This window comes from Mesoplodon densirostris, chromosome 6 (assembly GCF_025265405.1).
Source record: "Mesoplodon densirostris isolate mMesDen1 chromosome 6, mMesDen1 primary haplotype, whole genome shotgun sequence".
Taxonomy (NCBI): Eukaryota; Metazoa; Chordata; class Mammalia; order Artiodactyla; family Ziphiidae; genus Mesoplodon; species Mesoplodon densirostris.
The window spans coordinates 9,698,799-9,716,469 of record NC_082666.1 but is presented as its reverse complement, the minus strand read 5'-3'; the positions used below and the strand labels follow the sequence as shown (position 1 = coordinate 9,716,469).

General features: G+C 44.4%; 1 protein-coding gene across 2 annotated transcripts in view; it reads left to right on the top strand.

The window, feature by feature from the left end:
- Nucleotides 1–13,102, top strand: part of PBX3 (PBX homeobox 3) — a 239,490-nt gene extending 226,388 nt beyond the window's left edge. The window contains exons 6-9 of one of the 2 annotated variants that reach the window (XM_060101302.1): nucleotides 6,474–6,639; nucleotides 7,899–8,011; nucleotides 8,789–8,878; nucleotides 11,593–13,102. In XM_060101302.1, coding sequence (XP_059957285.1) covers nucleotides 6,474–6,639; nucleotides 7,899–8,011; nucleotides 8,789–8,878; nucleotides 11,593–11,685 — 462 coding nt within the window. In that variant the 3' untranslated portion in view covers nucleotides 11,686–13,102. The remainder of the gene's footprint in view (nucleotides 1–6,473; nucleotides 6,640–7,898; nucleotides 8,012–8,788; nucleotides 8,879–11,592) is intronic. The other variant, XM_060101303.1, reaches the window with a different exon arrangement.
- Nucleotides 13,103–17,671: the final 4,569 nt, after the last annotated feature.

Genomic DNA, 17,671 nt, shown 5'->3' with positions numbered 1-17,671 from the left:
CTTTTAGATTCCACATTTTAAAACATTTTACTTTTTCCCAGTCCGTAGGTTATCTTTTCCTTTTGTTTATTGTTTCCTTTGCTGTGCAAAAGCTTATAGGTTTAATTAGGTCCCATTTGTTTATTTATTTTTGCTTATTAGGTCCCATTTGTTTATTTTTGTTTTTCTTTCTATTGCCTTGGGAGAGTGACCTAAGAAAACACTGGTACGATTTATGTCAAAGAAAGTTTTGCCTATGTTCTCTTCTAGGAGTTTTATGGTATCATGTCTTATATTTAAGTCTTTAAGCCATTTTGAGTTTATTTTTGTGTATGGTGTGAGGGTGTGTTCTAACTTCATTGATTTACATGTGGCTGTCCAACTTTCCCAACACCACTTGCTAAAGAGACTCTTTTCCCCATTGTATATTCTTGCCTCCTTTGTCAAAGATTAATTGTCCATAGATGTGTGGCTTTATTTCTGGGCTCTCTAGTCTATTCCACTGATCCATATGTCTGTTGTTGTGCCAGTACCACAGTCTTTTGATTACTGTAGCTTTGTAGACAATAGTATTGTCTGAAGTCTGGGAGGGTTATGCCTCCTGCTTTGTTCTTTTTCCTACAGATTGCTTTGGAAATTCTGGGTCTTTTATGGTTCCATATAAATTTTAGGATTATTTGTTCTAGTTCTGTGAAAAATGTCATGGGTAATCTGATAAGGATCACATTAAATCTGTAGATTGCCTTGGGTAGTATGGCTGTTTTAACAATATTAATTCTTCCAATCCAAGAGCATGGGATATCTTTCTATTTCTTTGAGTCATCTTCAGTTTCCTTTATTAATGTTTTGTGGTTCTCAGCATATAAATCTTTAACCTCCTTAGTCAGGTTTATACCTGGTTTTGTTTTTTTGGGGGTTTTTTTTTATGTGATTTTTTTTTTTTTTTTTTTTTTTTTTTTTTTGCGGTACGCGGGCTTCTCACTGTTGTGGCCTCTCCCGTTGCGGAGCACAGGCTCCGGACGTGCAGGCTCAGCGGTCATGGCTCACGGGCCCAGCCGCTCCACGGCATGTGGGATCTTCCCGGACCGGGGCACGAACCCGCGTCCCCTGCATTGGCAGGCGGACTCTCAACCACTGCGCCACCAGGGAAGCCCTGATGTGATTTTTAAAGGGATTGTTTGTTTACATTCCCTTTCTGATATTTCCTTGTTAGTGTGTGATGTGACCGACAAGGGCTTAATTTCCAAAATATACAACCAGCTCATACAATTCAATAACAAAAAAACAACCCAATTGAAAAATGGGCAGAAGACCTTAATAGACATTTCTCCGAAGAAGGCATATGGATGGTCAATAGGCACATGAAAAGGTGCTCATCATCGCTAATTATTAAAGAAATGCAAATCAAAACTATAATGAGGTACCACCTCACACTGGTCAGAATGACCATCATTAAAAAGTCTACAAATAACAAATGTTGGAGAGGGTGTAGAGAAAAGGGAACCCTCTTACACTGTTGGTGGGAATGTAAATTGGTGCAGCCACTATGGAAAATAGTATGCAGGTTCCTCAAAAAAATAAAAAGTGTTACCATATGATCCAGCAGTCCCATTTCTGGGCATGTACCCAGACAAAACTATAATTCAAAAAGATACATGCACCTCTATGTTCATAGCAGCACTATTTACAATAGCCAAGACATGGAAACAACCTAAATGTCCATTAGCAGATGAATGGATAAAGATGTGGTGTGTATATATACAATGGATTATTACTCAGCCATAAGAAAGAATGAAATAATGCCATTTGCAGCAGTATGGATGGACCTAGAGATTACCATACTAAGCAAAGTCAGAAAGAGAAAGACAAATACCATATGATATCACTTATATGTGGGATCTAAAATATGACACAAATGAACATATCTCTGAAACAGAAACAGACTCATAGCTGAAGAGAACAGACTTGTGGTTGCCAAGGGGAAGGAGGGGCTAGGGAGGGAAAGATTGGGAGTTTGGGATCAGCAGATGCAAACTAGTATATATAAACAACAAGGTCCTGCTGTATAGCACAGGGAACTATATTGGAACCATAATAAACCATAATAGAAAAGAATATGAGAAAGAATATATATGTGTATGTATGACTGAACCACTTTGCTGTACAGCAGAAATTAACATTGTCAGTCAATTATACTTCAGTAAAATATTTTTTTAAAAGAAAGAAAGAAAAACATTTTACTTTTTAAAGGCAGTTGGCAGTCTGCAGCCGAATTGAGTCAGGGGAAATGCATGGCTATAGTAATTGGGAGAGAACAGAAGCTTTTCCAGCCACTTCTTGGCCTTGCAGAAGGGCTCCAGAAAATCACCAGCCTGCAAAATGTTCACTACTCATTTCCCTGATTGCCAAAGGCGTACAGTCTGGGAGCTGGTAGCAATGAATGTCAGTAGGAGGAGGAGAGTACTTGGGTTTTTATTCTGGTTTTTAACTGATCTTAAAATTCTTGCCTGGCCCTTTGCCTTCTGCACAGTCCAGAGTCATGAATCCTTGATATGTGGCTCAAAAGAGAAGCACAGGACAGTATATTCCCTTTTTCTCCACCAATTTTCTCTTCGTGTTTCTATTCTGGGACCAGTGTACAGACCATTCAATTCAGAGAGAGAGCAAGCTCTGCTCTCCTTTGAGCCAGTGTGTACAGCCTGGCTCCACTGTGAGCCCTGTGTAGGAGAGGGCCACGTGTGCTCTGTAGCTTTTGGTGCTTCCAGCTGGGTGACTTTTGCAATTGTATCCATCTGATTTTGAAATGTGAAAAAAACTCCTGAACTTAGGTGTCGATTTATACAGTAATTACACCGATCTCAGTTGCAGCAGTGTGGTCTTAATAGCTGATTGCTGCAATATCCAAATCTGTGATATCAGAATGTGACGTGCATATTTTAATTTGAGAAATAGTTTAACATTTTTAGATATTCATTTAGATGTGGTTATGCAGGTTAAACATAACGTATGATCACTGCTTCTTTCATTGCTTCCAATTAAACCTTGCTTGTTAGTTTAACCTCTAGGTAATCCCATCAAACAATTGATGTCAAGGAAACACTGCCCACAGTAGCTTCGGATGAGTGGCCATTAATTTTAATTGCCTTGATATTAAAGATTAAGAAGTATCGGGACTAGCAGAATAGAAACGATCTGATGTCAAGCAAATCCACTTGCTAAAGCTTCCCCAGGCTGCTGGTGATATTAAAATTTTACTGTGAGAATTAAATAAACCTGTATTAGTGATGACTGTTGTTTGATTGGTCCAGGGGTATGCATAAACACAGAATTCTTACATATCTGGAGATGAGACCTTTGATGGTATAGAGATTCCTCAATTATGAAACCATTAATAAAGCTGTAATCAGATTTTCCAGGCTAGGTTTCATTGATGTATTATAGCTTCTCTGATTGTCAAGGTAATATTAACTACAAAGTACAGAATCCAACAGAGAATTGTTTAGAAAAAGAGAATTCTAAGATGGCCTTACTTGCTAAATTCAGAGTTGGGGAATTTTCATTAATTATGCTTAAGAAATTCCAAATTCCCTCTCAACCAGGAATATCTCCCTTTGCACTATAGATACATTCAATATTTAACTCTTTCAGAGGCCTGACAGTCTTATTAATCAGACAACCTAGAGTGATATATATTGAAGGAGGTTTTTGTGAGCTGGCTCGCTAGGTCTGCCTCCTGAGCTGAGGACATGCTTGTGACAAATGAATTGGGGGCTATGAGAACTTGCTTTAACAAGCATAACCAGAGCGAATGCCTTTGGGGTCATTTTACAGTCTTAATTCAGAACTTTTATTTTTAGAGTCATATAATTCTGCTCTGGGAATGGATCCTAAAGGTCACTGAGGCTGCCTTCTCCTGGTGCAGATATCCCTCCCAGAGCATCTGCCTCCATGCTCTTGGAGGCCTGGGCCCTACATCAGCATCATCTCGGCTTCTCCCTCTCCCCTGCCCTCCACAGTGAGTCAGTGGCCAAATTCTGCCTATTCTAGTCCTCTTCCATGACCTCTGCCCTCTCCACAACTCCTGTTTTGCCGGGCTCAGGTCCTCCTCACCTCCTCACCTGTGTGCCCTCCTGACTCTTCCTCCCCCACCACGTCCCACACAGTTATCCCACACACCTGCCCCACGCACATGGGGCTGAAAGAAGGGAGGGCAGAGGAGGCCGATGGCAGAGTGGAGTTGGGTCCCTCAGGGCTGTTTGAGAGCCTAGTATTGTGACAGTCTAGATGTTGGAACTAAGGCCCGTGAGTGGAAATGGAAGGGAACCGGATCTTAGTTCTGAATAGAGAGCTGTGTATCCATCAGAACTATCTAATGGTGGAATCAGGGACTTTGTGACGTGGCGAATACCACGTCTCTGGCGGTGGAGAGGCCACGCACATGAAGAGAAAATGGAGACGGAGGAGCAGGTTTAAAGGACACATGAATTCTCTTTTAGACCTGTTGAGTTGCAGGTTGTGGCAGAACATTTCTAAGGAAATGTCTTAAAAATTGAGAACTGAAATTCTTCATAGAAGTTAGGGATAGAGATGGAAATCTGGGAGTCATTCACAGAGACAATGGTTGAAATCATGAATAGAGATAAGATTGATCAAGGAGAAAGAAGAGAGCCAAGAGCTGAGTCTTGGAGAAAGTGCGCATGTGCGCGCGTGCGCGTACACACACACACACACACACACACACACACACACACACCCTGGTGTGTCAGGGGAGGAGAAGCAGGAGCATAATGTCACAGAAACCATGCAAAGAAAGCGCTTTAAGAAGGAGCCGGAGGTGGGGGGGAGGTAATTACAAGTATCAGATGCTGCTGAGAGGTCAAACAAGTTGCCGAGAGAGAAGGCCATTGGATTTGGGACAGGTGTGATGCCTGTGACCACCTCAGTCAGTCACCTAGTCCTGGAGATTGTTAAGATTGTTACATGAGAAAACGTATGCAAAGAGCTCTGTGTAATGCTCAGTGCAAAGGAGATGCTCATTAAATTGTTACTATTACCACCACTATTTGAAATGAAGGAAGGAAGGGGCACGTCTAGTCCTTCATTGGGTCGGGGAGTTGTTGGGGGTAGATGACAGTGGAACAGAAATGGCTAGGAAGGCCTGATCTGCAGCATATTTGCTTCCTGATGAGTTTTGGCTTGTTGCTGTCTGAACCTGTGTTCATGGTGGCTGCACAGGTCTTCAGCTAGTGTGCTAGCCTGTGTGTGTGGCACATATGTACACACAGTGACCACCCCCCGCCCCAGGATGGGACAGTGTGTGGGCTGCTGCAGGCCAGCATTGTCTTCCTCGTGTGGCTCCCTTGCCAGGGCTCTCCAGCTTTCCCTGAACGGATGAGTGCCATAGTTTGAAGAATGAGAGTTCTATTTCCAAAGCAATTAAAGACTTGGCAGAGATGGTCAACTAGCATGCCCACTGGTGTAAATTGGGTTGGAGGGCTTATACCACTCCTTATTTTCCCTCAGGGTCCCTAAATAGCGGTTCAGGATGAAACAGTGACCCACCCTGCCTGATACCACAGCAACATGCCCCTTTGACACATTATTAAGAAATTATTAAAAAGTGTTTTTAAACTGTTACTTTAACAAAAGAGAGGTCAGAGCCTTTTATATAGCAAGTGGGTACCTATTCATAAATTGCTGTGTGGGTTTTAGCTTCTTCTTTATATAGCTCAGCTCCCAGGTGCCTGAACACTCAATGATGAAATCTGCCTGTTGCCAAGATCCTCCTTAGAAATCTCTTCCATTTGCACTGGTTGACATCATAAGTAGTTTGCAAAAGAAATAAGTATGTTCTACCTGATGAAATCAGCCACTGATTCTGTATTTGCATTTGACCTTATTGGAATTGCTTGAGTTTTCACGTTGTGACCTTCTCACATGTTAACTGGCACAACTTGAGCAGCCATCTTGGCAGACATACAGTATCTTCTAAGGCAGGAGACAAAGGGGTTTTTCATCCATTATTAATTGATGTTACTCTTTTTAGCACACCAAACATGATTTTACTGTACAGCTGCCAAAATTGTTCCAGACCCCAAAAGAATAAGTCATTCTTTCACAGGCATTTCATATTATTTACCTAACTTAACAAATGTTTCCTTTAGTTTTTCAGCTCCTTTTCAGGGGACTAGTCATTTATATATTATTTGGTATACACCAATTGACTATTTTTTATGAACAGTGCTCCCAGCCATTTTAGTGTTACTGGGGCCAACTCCAAGAAGTGGTCTTATTCCAAGAGTGTTGAGAGGTTTGCCAAAAGAGCAAGTGAGCCTCGGCACCATTCTGCATCATCCCCAGGGTGTGATCACAGGCTAGGAATTGAGTGTCTTCCAAGGTCTCCCTTTGGTGTCCTACAGTTATTATTGGAAGTTTGATTTTTGTTCCTCTCTTTGAACCTCGCTTCCCCTTACTCATATCCCTGTGGTTTGTAGGTATCCAACTGGTTTGGCAACAAACGAATCAGGTACAAGAAGAATATTGGCAAGTTTCAGGAAGAAGCCAATCTCTACGCTGCAAAGACAGCCGTGACAGCTGCACACGCAGTGGCCGCAGCCGTGCAGAACAACCAGACCAACTCGCCCACCACGCCAAATTCTGGTGCGTACGGACGCTCACTCCCTACTCAGCTCAGGCAGCCTTATGCCACAAAGCCCTGTCCCACAGACCAGGAAACAAGAGCCATACCGGGGACACAGTGGACTTATAAAGGAAGATTTATATTAAAATGCAGACTTGTTCTTGGGGTGGGTGAATGAGTGGATGGCCAGAGCCTGTAAGCCCACTATTCACAGTGAGTGCCACTCCGTACTGTTAGATTCTGGAACTTTCACACTTAGCAGTGTTTTTAATTCAGCAGTTAAGCAAAGTGCTATCACTAACCATTATTTTAACTACGTTGTTCCATGTGTCATTTTAAAATCAATAGTGGTCTGTCAAAGAACGAGTGAAATAGAAGTGGGAAATTTACCTGTTGCTGTGAGTAATGAAGCTGGTATGTTGGGGTTAGGACAGCAGGGCTTTCTACCTGATGTAGCTGCAGAGTCGAGTCTGCTGTCCTTACATCTCCTTAGCACCTGTGCTGACTTGGTAGCCTCAGCACGTGGTTAGCTGATCAGGACGTGGTTAGCCGTGAGGGGTATGGTGTTTAACACATGGATGCAGTATCTTGGCTGCTCATACAATACATTTTGGCCAGATTTTATGTGTCATTTTTTGATGGAGTTGGAAACATCTTAAAATTAGAGGGAACTTGAGTAGCAGTGAAAGATGTGCGGCTAGTCCAAACAGATGGACTTGAGAAGCAATTCAAGGGACTTTTCTAAGGAGATAGTTTAAATATATCTTTAAAAATTCAGAAAGTGAGGGGGTTTTTTGTTTGTTTCATTTTGTTGTCTTCTTCCCCCCACCCCCCAAGCTCTTTTTAATGGAGCGTGGAAACTGATGAAAGTTAGGCAGAATGTATGGCTTAGAAAGAGCTTCAGAAAAATGTTTCTTCTCTGGGTAATTGTCCACCATGACAGTTAGTGATGGTGAAGAGCTCACTTAATGACCAAGTCCTGGAGATAAATGAAAACAAGGGGATGGTTCCAGGCCAGCTGCTGGGTGTTTTTCTGTTTGTTTTGATTCTCTCTTTCTTTCGTATGTGGGCTTCCCCATTGATAGGACTTTCCTAGATGCAAAATGAATCACAGGACCTAAGTCCTTGGAGTTATTCTCCGTCTTTTTAGATCTAGAAATGCTTTATGTTGTACACAGCCTTTCCCTTTTGTACCTTTTCTCCTTTCCCTGCCTCTAGGTCTTTGAGGATTATGTGTGTAGCTCTCTGTTATTCAGCTACTTAACTCTTTCCTTTCCAGGTTCTTCTGGTTCTTTTAACCTCCCAAATTCTGGGGACATGTTCATGAACATGCAGAGTCTGAATGGGGATTCTTACCAAGGGTCCCAAGTCGGAGCCAATGTGCAATCACAGGTAGGAGAAATGCCCCAGCTGGGGCCTTTCTAGCAGGGTAGGGTTTGGGCTCAAAACTCCTGACTCTCAACCCGTGGAAGTGGTCTGCACACCGTGCAGACCCTGTGCTGGGTGCTTCCGGACGTTACCATCTGCCCCACCATTTAATTTAATGAGAAGTCAAGTGAACAGTGATTTTGGATGATTCAAACCTGATAAACTTTGTGAATGCATTCGGCTCTGGCTTGAGCTCATGGAGAGGGGTTGGGTGCATATTACTTTTGTAACAAAGTAGCAGAGAAAAATTGTGTGTGCCAGTGCGTGTATGCTTTTAAAATATATTACTCTGTTTCATTTCTGTATTTATTTTTTTAAGTCAGAATACAAAAACCTGAGTTCTTAAAGTATATTCCAGGTTCACCTCTTTTTCTCATCCTCTTACTGGAAAGCAGCTACTTGTTTTTACGCACGTGGGAGTGTGTGCGCGTGTGAGAGGGCGAGCCAGTATACATATTTATAAGTAGTTTCACCCACAGCCATGCTCATTTGGCTGGTGTAGATGCAAAGTTTGCATGGCCATGAAGATGTTGTTGTTTGGCTGGCATGAAAAACAAAGATGTGCGAGTTTAAATATGCAAAGAATTGTTGAAATTCTGCCAGTCACATTTGATTGATAAATTTGTCTTTCATTCAAGATGCTAAACCCTCGTGGCACACATAATTCAAGTTGTTTCCTTTTGTAAGTAATGATGTTTTAATAGATTTGGGATGATGAATTTTGTTTTGTCTCACTTCTAGGTGGATACCCTCCGTCATGTTATCAATCAGACGGGAGGCTACAGTGATGGCCTTGGAGGAAACTCACTGTACAGTCCACATAATTTAAACGTGAGTACTCTGGGGAACCAGATTTGAAGAGCTGTAGGAACAGCGTCAGGTAAACAGTGGCTAATAAATAAATTAATGGCCATTTTACTTGGCTTCTCATCTTTTTGGCAGGTGGGGAAGGTAGCATTTTTAGTGTACTTTTATTTTATGAACCTAAACCCTGATGTTACCTTCATGCCATTAGAAGTCCTCACAGAGGCCCAGGGTGGCTGGCATTCTGTCATCAATAGAGACTTAAGCATCAGCCCATTAAGATGCCATCTCCCACTGGCCGTGCTGTGTTCCAGGGAGATGGTGAAAAACAGGTCATTTATCTTAGACTCGAGCAGCAGGAAAAATTCCCAAACACAGCTCAGGTGACGAGGAGGAGGGCCCCAGACAGATCAACAAACCAAGCTAAACAAAGACTCCTGTTCTTAAGAGGAACTTGCTGTATTGTCAATGTGGGATGCAAAACACGTGCAGCATATTCCATGGCCTCTCAGTTGTTAAGTACGGGGGAAATAATTTTAACTTTAGTAACCAGTTGACCAAGAACTTCACTTTCCCCCCACCCTGACATGGATGGAAAATAGTAAACGCACAGCACCTAAAGGGGAGCTGCGGGGACTGGGTCCCCAGGGTGGAGTGGTGGACAGAATCTGGGACTCCAGACTAGGGAGGAAATGAACTGCCCAACACATGGTAGTAGAGTCAGAAAGAAAACAGACAGAAGTCTCCTTTTTGGGGGCCTAGCTTTCTATGAGAGTAAATATTAATGATTTAAAAAGTGATTGAGGATGTTCAATTGTAAAAGGAAAACAGGACCATTAAATACTCAAATCTTTTACATTTGAAATGTCAAATCTTTCTTTTTGGGTTTATAAATAACTCGTAATAACCCACAACAAACCATATAAAAAGCCTTTTAGTTGCATTTCTCCTTTTTCATTTAAGTGTTTTGAAATGCTTCAGAGAATGTGCGATATCCTTATCAACATGATAAAATATGAAACTGTGATTGCCTGCAGCATTTTACAGACATGAATTCCATCTTCGCTGATGAGGCTTGATAAGGCGCTGTTGTATAATACAGTGCATAATCTCAAACCACCAGAGTATGGATTAATTTATTTTGAAAAAAAGAATGCTTGCTGACAACCTCTCCTCCAGCTGCCACGCTGGGTAAAAATATTGTACATTTGTTGTTTATAAATTTGGATAAAAGAGGAATGATGTTTACTTCAGATGGAATATCTTTAGACTTGTATCTGTGTAGGAGTTTTTCTTTTTCAAGTAGATTTTCATACCTGAGGGGTGAGAACAGCTTACCTATTAGATAGAGGAGAGGATTTCTTCGAGTCCACACAAACACACATGCGCTTGTCACCATCCAACCTGCACAGCTGAGGCTTTGAAGATCAACCGCCATAGCTTTATTTTTTTTCCTAACCTGGATTTAATACACCTAAAGCCTGGAAAATCCTTCTCCCTTCGGCTCTGGTCATCTCTGTGTGGCTGTTTGGTCCCTCTCTCTCCCCCTCCCCACCATTTCTCTGTGGACCTAGAGGGAGGAAAGGTGCTTTATATGCAGGACTGTGCAGTCAAGCTGAAGACAGGGTTCCCTAAGAACAGCATAATGGGGGAAGGAACTCCCAGCCCCAGGCTGGGCGAGGAGTCTCAGTAGCCTAGCAGCGCAGGCCTAAAAAGAAGACATTTTGGATGGACTCGTAGAACAAGTTGCAGATGGATGTGAGGGAGTCAGGGGGACCTTCTGCTCCTCACTGGCACTGGTGTGGGAGGTCTGGGTCTGGGGGCGGCACAGCACGAGGCTGGTCTGTGCCGCAGGCACTGGGTGGCAGAGAGCTCACCCTTGCCTTCTCTCCAGAAAGGCCCGCCCCGTCACTTCCACTCAGTGTTCCCCAACTCACAAGCTCAGCACCTCCCTCTTCTTGACTGACATAAAAATATGTAGCGACAAGCTGTCTGCCACAGCAGAAATCTGATCAGACATTGATTTCAGCAATTGCCTCTATAGGCCAAGACATAAGGCAAATTTGTTTCTGAGCACTGTTACTGCGGATGCGGGTCTGAGGCAGGAAGGGCCAGTGGCATGTGAAGAGCGGTAGCAACATCCCGAATAGGAGCCCCAGTTACAGATAATTGGAATCCAGATTTGAATAGTGTGTGCTCCTCCACAGTTCATGCATTTTCATTCTGCAAGGTCCTATTTGGAGGGAAATTCTGGCCTTCATTTTCCAAGGGTTATAGTAGCTGGCTGTCAGTCTTGTATAGAAAAGGGGCCAGGGGGTGGAGGGGCTTCTTCTCTATGGAAATGAGGATTAAGCTGGGTTGAAGTTTATACTTTGTGGAGCCCAAGGTCTTGCCAAAGCATTGCATTGAGCTTCTCCACTGCTCACTTCTTATAAGATTTTTTTTCAAGTCACTTGATTTTTATCAGCAAATCAAAGGCCAAGCTTCGTGCCAGCTTGAGACCAGCTGAAGCCCTCCTTCAGCGTGCTGATTTATTGCCAAGTCTTTACTTGGTAGGATGGATTTGTTTTACATGCATTTAATCCCACTTTAACACATGCTTCAAACTCCTGCCAAAGTGGGTTTAGAAAATACATTTTGCTAATGCATCTTTGCTCTCATGTTGTCATCGGAGTATTTTCAATTGGGGAGGAGAATTAATATGTAGACGTGCACCCGTTGAACTGTGCTTCTCCTTTCAGGCTAATGGAGGCTGGCAGGACGCAACAACTCCATCTTCTGTGACTTCTCCTACAGAAGGCCCAGGAAGTGTGCACTCTGATACCTCTAACTAATCTCTGGCAACACTTTTCCCTGAGCTGACATGCCTTGATAAGTGCATTCAGAGCAATAGGAGGAAAAGGAAAGCGTTTTTGTAGCCCACCATCTACAGCTTTACTGTAAAACCTTGTCTTATTAGAGAACTTGGTAAATCTGTTTTTTAAGGAATCATAATCATTTGTATTTATACTTAAAAACACACAATGTTAAAAAAGCACTTTATCCAATTAGGCCAAGATTTAACATTGTAGACAGTCCTGTAGCTATTTTATCATAATTTATTATCAATATTTTACATTAATGGTTTCTCACTTGCCAATTACTTGGCCTTAAGGGTAAAAAGTACAATATATGCTAAACCTCAATCACTAAAGCAGATACAAAGACTCACCTCACCTAAATTGAACTTCTTGCATATTTCCATTGCAGACTTTGATTGTCCTTCTTTCATATCACTAATGGAGTTGGAATAAAGGAGCTGTTTGGCTACCTGTTAATGATGGTTGTGTTTAAGAATCTTCCTCGTCACACTTGGGTTTCGACCTCTTATGTTATTATTAGATCAGAGACCGGTAGCATCTTTTCTCTCTCTGAAATCACCAGTGCCCAGAGTCTGCTCGGTAATTAAATTATGGATCCAGATTGTTTTGAGAGCTGAAGATACTTGCTGCTGATAGAGATGACCACGAGATCCGTCTGGGGTTTTATGGTGTGCACTGGGTGCTGCACAGACTTGTCAAGGTTTGCTACGTCCTCTGGGCATTCGCAAAGGCCCTGCTCTCTGGAGTGTTGTATATAGTGTAGCAAAAGAGTATTTATACATCTCACCAATCAAAACACAGCTTTATTACCTCATGCGAACTCATACAAACCAATAGAATTTCAACATGTTCTGTAGCTTAGAGTGCTCACTTACTACCTCTGAACAATACTCACGCTGTAGTTTGTCTCTTTCTTATCTTTTTGCATCTTGTAATTAACTCTTTGTTTCCCTTCATAAAATGTAATGTACATTGTAATCTTTTAAAAGAAAAATCAGGGTTGCATTTGCAACTTTTAAAAAACCAAGAGTGGAAACATTGGGTCTTAAATTAACACAGGATCAGTAAAACTGTTGTAAATACTGAGAAACATTTTGAATGTTCTTCATCTTGTTACTAATCCATGCAAAAAAAAAAAAGCGATGACTAATTGTGATGCATTCAGATTTCAGTATTCAGTACTGTATATTTCACCCTGTGTAATGGGGCCCCCTCTCCTTTCTCTCTTTTTGTATTGTATGCGATTCTGAAACTGATTGAGTCATGAAAATAATTTGTGGCGGTGATTCTAATGTATTAAAAACGTTTCGTGTTCCTTTCTAACTGGATTACACCCTGGATTGAAAAAGTCTTCCTCGTGGTAGTTATATGTAGTTTCAAACATGAATAAACTTTTTGCTTTCATGATTAAATGTTGATGCAATTTCTTACCCCACCTAGTGAGCCAGTCAGTGCAGGCAGAGGAGAAGGCGTGCCCAGAAGTTAGTCTGAGTATGTAAACGTGTGGCCTGTCAGAGAGGGACTCAGAAACGAAGGTGAGGCTGAGAGTGGCTGACTGCACTTTCTGCAGGCTCCCAGCCAGCTCCTGGACCACCGTCACATGTCCTCACTTGATACTTATGCTCTAAGAATACCACAAGGAAAATATCATCCCCATTTTCACAGATTAGGAAACTGAAGTTCATAAAAATAGATGCCACAAGGTGAAAGACCTAGGACAACAAGGGCCACGCTTGGAACCCAGGTCTGTGTGTGTCCCTGGAGCTGACACTCTCCTGACTTAATGATGCATCCAGCATCTGTTGGATGGAAAGACCTGTTTGGTAATTTTTAAATAATTATAAGTCTTGTCACATTCACTTCCTTGCTTTCATAACTTCTGTGAGATACGGGTTAAGAACAAGCAAAAGTTTGTCCCAAAAGAGTGAGCTTCCAAGGCCATAAAAAAACCAAAAAGCCACAACTTCTCATAACATACCTTTGAAAACTAAACTTACAAAATGTAAGACCAACTAGAAATCCTTTAACCAGATTAAACATTGTTTTTGTTTTATTCACATTGTCAGCAACTCCATGTATTTACATGTACATCTGTCGCTAATATCTAAATCTTTGTAATAAAAGAAGTCAATAGCAGGTAATTGGCCTGTTTACTATATCTTGAGGAAATTGACTCACAGGAAATCAGATTAATGTTAATCAGTTGCAGCAAATTGTCTCTGATAAATACAACTGTTTTACTATTTCAGTTGGTAAAACAAGGTCTAGGGCCACCATTCCCATTAATCTTGAGGCAGTTACACTTTACAGAATAGATTGCCCTCCAAAGCTGTCCTCCCTCGCAAGGGCTCTCAGCCTGCCTGTAGGAATCTCTCCCATGCCGAAGTAGTTACTTGCATGATTCAATTAGCTTATGGGTCAGCCTTTCTTATCTTTGTACATAAAACAATCGCTATGCTATGTGGTTTTGCAAAAATATCCTGTGGAAACCAGACACACATGCACACACAGATACATCTTCTTTAAAGTCCAGAAACACACACTTCCTAAGAACCATCTCAGGTCTCCTCTCAGGCCAGCCTACTGAGAGAAGCACGTACCGGTGTTTGCTGGAGATTCACACGATGCATCTTTCCCTTGAGGGAAAGATGTGAATATAAGGCTTTATTCAGAGGAGGTCTCAATAAAAACAGTAATTCCTCGAAGCTAATTTGGGAGACACTTGTATATAATTCCTTTCTGCTCTTCAGTACCTCTCTAGCAGAGGCCAGTGGCACCCTCACTTCATAGATAAGGAAACTGAGGCATGGCTCGGACCCCAAGGCTCTTAGGTCTCCCTATAATTGGGTGAAATGTGTTGATTTGACAGATTTTCACCAGGTACCCTTTCTAGGGCAAGCAATGGGTTAGGATCTAGACCCGAGCACAATGAAATCAGGCCCTAGACCTCGGGAGGCTAAGATCCCGGGCCTGGTCCTTTTTCAGAAAGCAGACACTTAGTGAGGGTGCTGGAGAGGCCGGTAGGTTTCTTTTCTTTTTTCTTTTTTTTACATTTTTTAAAAATAAATTTATTTTTGTCTGCATTGGGTCTTTGTTGCTGCGCATGGGCTTTCTCTAGTTGCGGCGAGCGGGGGCTACTCTTCGTTGTGGTGCGGGCTTTTCATTGTGGTGGCTTCTCTTGTTGCAGAGCACAGGCTCTAGGCACACGGGCTTCAGTAGTTGTGGCTCGTGGGCTCTAGAGCGCAGGCTCAGTAGTTGTGGCGCACGGGCTTAGTTGCTCCACGGCATGTGGGATCTTCCCAGACCAGAGATGGAACCCGTGACCCCTGCTTTGGCAGGCGGATTCTTAACCACTGCACCACCAGGGAAGTCCCGAGGCTGGTAGGTTTCTGAACCCCGAAACTGGAAAAGTGAGGCTCCCACACCCTGTTCACAAGGTCAAAGAATATAACAGCAGGAAACCACCTGAAACACCCAGCTGCAGGCTAAGGGGCCTGTCTACACATCCAGTTAGATGCACAAGGGCACATGTGTGCTTCTGTGACACTATGCTGTTACCGAACCAAACTTGGGTCCACTGACCTGTGCACAGTAAGGCCAATCTACTGACACCGAGCTGTGGTGAAGGGAAGTGCAGCGTTTATTGCAGGGCGCCAAGCAAGGAGCTCGGTACAGCTAGTGCTCAAAAAACCCCAACTCCCCAGCGGGTTTCAGCAAAGCATTTTTAAAGGCCAGGAGTGGGAGGGGTATCCCAGGGTAAGTGATCAACTTATGCGCAATTCTCTGATTGGTTGATGGTGAGGTAACAGGGTGGGGTCACAGGGGTTAAGATATCAATCCTTAGGCTCCAGTAGGTCTGGGGGCTACCTGCTCATGATCATCAAGTAGTTAATTTCTTCCACATGTGCATCAGATACTGTTATCTAGGTCCTTCAGCAAGGAGCTACAGCAGAGGCTGTGAGGAGGGGTCTGTCCGGCAAGACCCCACAGGGTCCTGCTTGGTTACACTTCCAGGACATTCTGGAGCCCAAGTGCCTGAGAAGCTACACGTTGGACAGGAGGTACTCGGGCAGCATGGGAGCCTCTGAGGACAGTGGGCCAGGCAGCCTTGCAAACTAGGTTAGAACTTCTCTGTGGCAGCCTGGTGCCAGTCCCTGGCCAGAAGCCGGGGAGGGCAGGGCAGGGTTCAAGAGCAGCACCCTCCCTGCGTGGAAAAGGTGACCTGGGGCTAAGTCTTTCAGGTGGGGAGGTGTTTGGGGTGTAAAATATGCGTTGCTGCCGCGGGAAAGGGACCTTCTCCAGGCTGACAGCTACAGCTCACGAGCATCTCCTGTGAACAGCCCTCAGCCAGGTACTTTCTATATGTTATTTAACGCCCATGGAGCCCCATGTCATGGGTGCTATTATCCCATCTTCAGATGGGGAATCTGGGGCTCAAGGAGATGACATCACCTGTCCAGGATCTCCCACAGAGATGGTGTTTGCCCTGGGAAGGCCCCATGTGACGCTTTCAGCAACCACTTGTAGTGGGACAGAAAGAGCCTCCTGTGAGCTTGCAGTGGATGAAAGGGAACGTCGTGTAAGGTCCCTTTCTGGGGCGACGTGACCAGGGGAATCATCCCCTGCCCCCCAGTTCCTTAGAGCTTGCAGCCCTCCTACCTCTGTCTCCATTGCCTGGGCCACCTGAGTATGTGTGTCCTGTGGTGTGGACAGGACGTGTGTCACAGACTGTGTGTGGTCCTTTCCATGTCTATGGATCACAAAGTTGGGTGTGAGGGACAGGAAGAGCCCTCTACTTGGGCTGGGCTGGGCCTGGCACCGTAACTAAAGGAGGCAGACAGACCCGGGAAGGTAGCTGTCGCGATGCATGGGAAGAGCTGAGCACAAGGCTGGGGCACGCCCCTTAAACGTACCTGTGCCCCGTGGGTGCCGTTCCAAGTCCCAGGCTGCGTGCAGCTTAGCCCTGGCTCCTGGCCCTTCAGCCCGCTGCCCACACGGCCCACTCTGGGTTCGAGCAGATCCCACCCCCAGGCACAGATTTGAATCCTGGCTCTGCCTCCGCCCAGCTGTGTGGCCGTGGGTGAGGGACTTAACCTCCCTGAGCCTCAGTTTCCTCATTCTCTCTTCTCAGAACATCCTTCTGTACCTGTCTCCTTGGTGAATGCCTGTCCTTTAAGGCTGAGCCCAGAGTACTGTGTCCTCCGGCGGAGCCAGGCCCTTCCTTCTCCCTCGTGTAGTGCTTTATCACCCCTGCTGGACGTCCAGGCAGAGACCTACAGGAGGAGAAACAGGAAGACAAAGAGTGAGTTGGGGGTTGGGGATAGAGGATCAGAGGAGGGAGGACCAAGCAAGGGGAAGAGCACGTGCAAAGGCCAGGGGGCATGGCGAGCAGAAATGTCAGCGGTGCCACCGTGGAGGCTTGCTCCCTCCCTTCCCAGGATCTCTCCAAATCCTCACGGCAGCCTCATGAGGAAGGTTCTATCATTCTCTTCACTTTACAGATGAGGAAACTGAAGCTACTTGGCCAAATACACATGGAGATGGAACATGAGTCCTGGTGTGTCTGAAACCAAGACCCACATTTTCCTCTCTTTGTGCCAGGCTGTCTTGTCAGGGTCTCTTTCTTGTCATGCTGGGCAGGCTCACTGTTGGTGAGCCTAAGGCGGGAACTGGGCAGAGAAGGGGACAGATGCCAGCCCTTCCCCCCAATCAGAGCCATTGGCTCCTCTCCCCAGTGGCCTGGGATCCCAGGGACACCGTCGGGAGGCTGCTGTGTCCACAGGCACTTCAGGCCAATAAACAGCCTGCAACACATCCCCCCTAGGCCTGGGGACCCAGTCCCGTGGACAGCAGACCCATCATGCCCCAGCCCTGATGACTCAGCTGTCACAGACTCAGCTGTCATGCACGGAGCCTGCTTCCAGCTGGGCCCCACCAAGTGCGTGGCCGGGAGCCACAC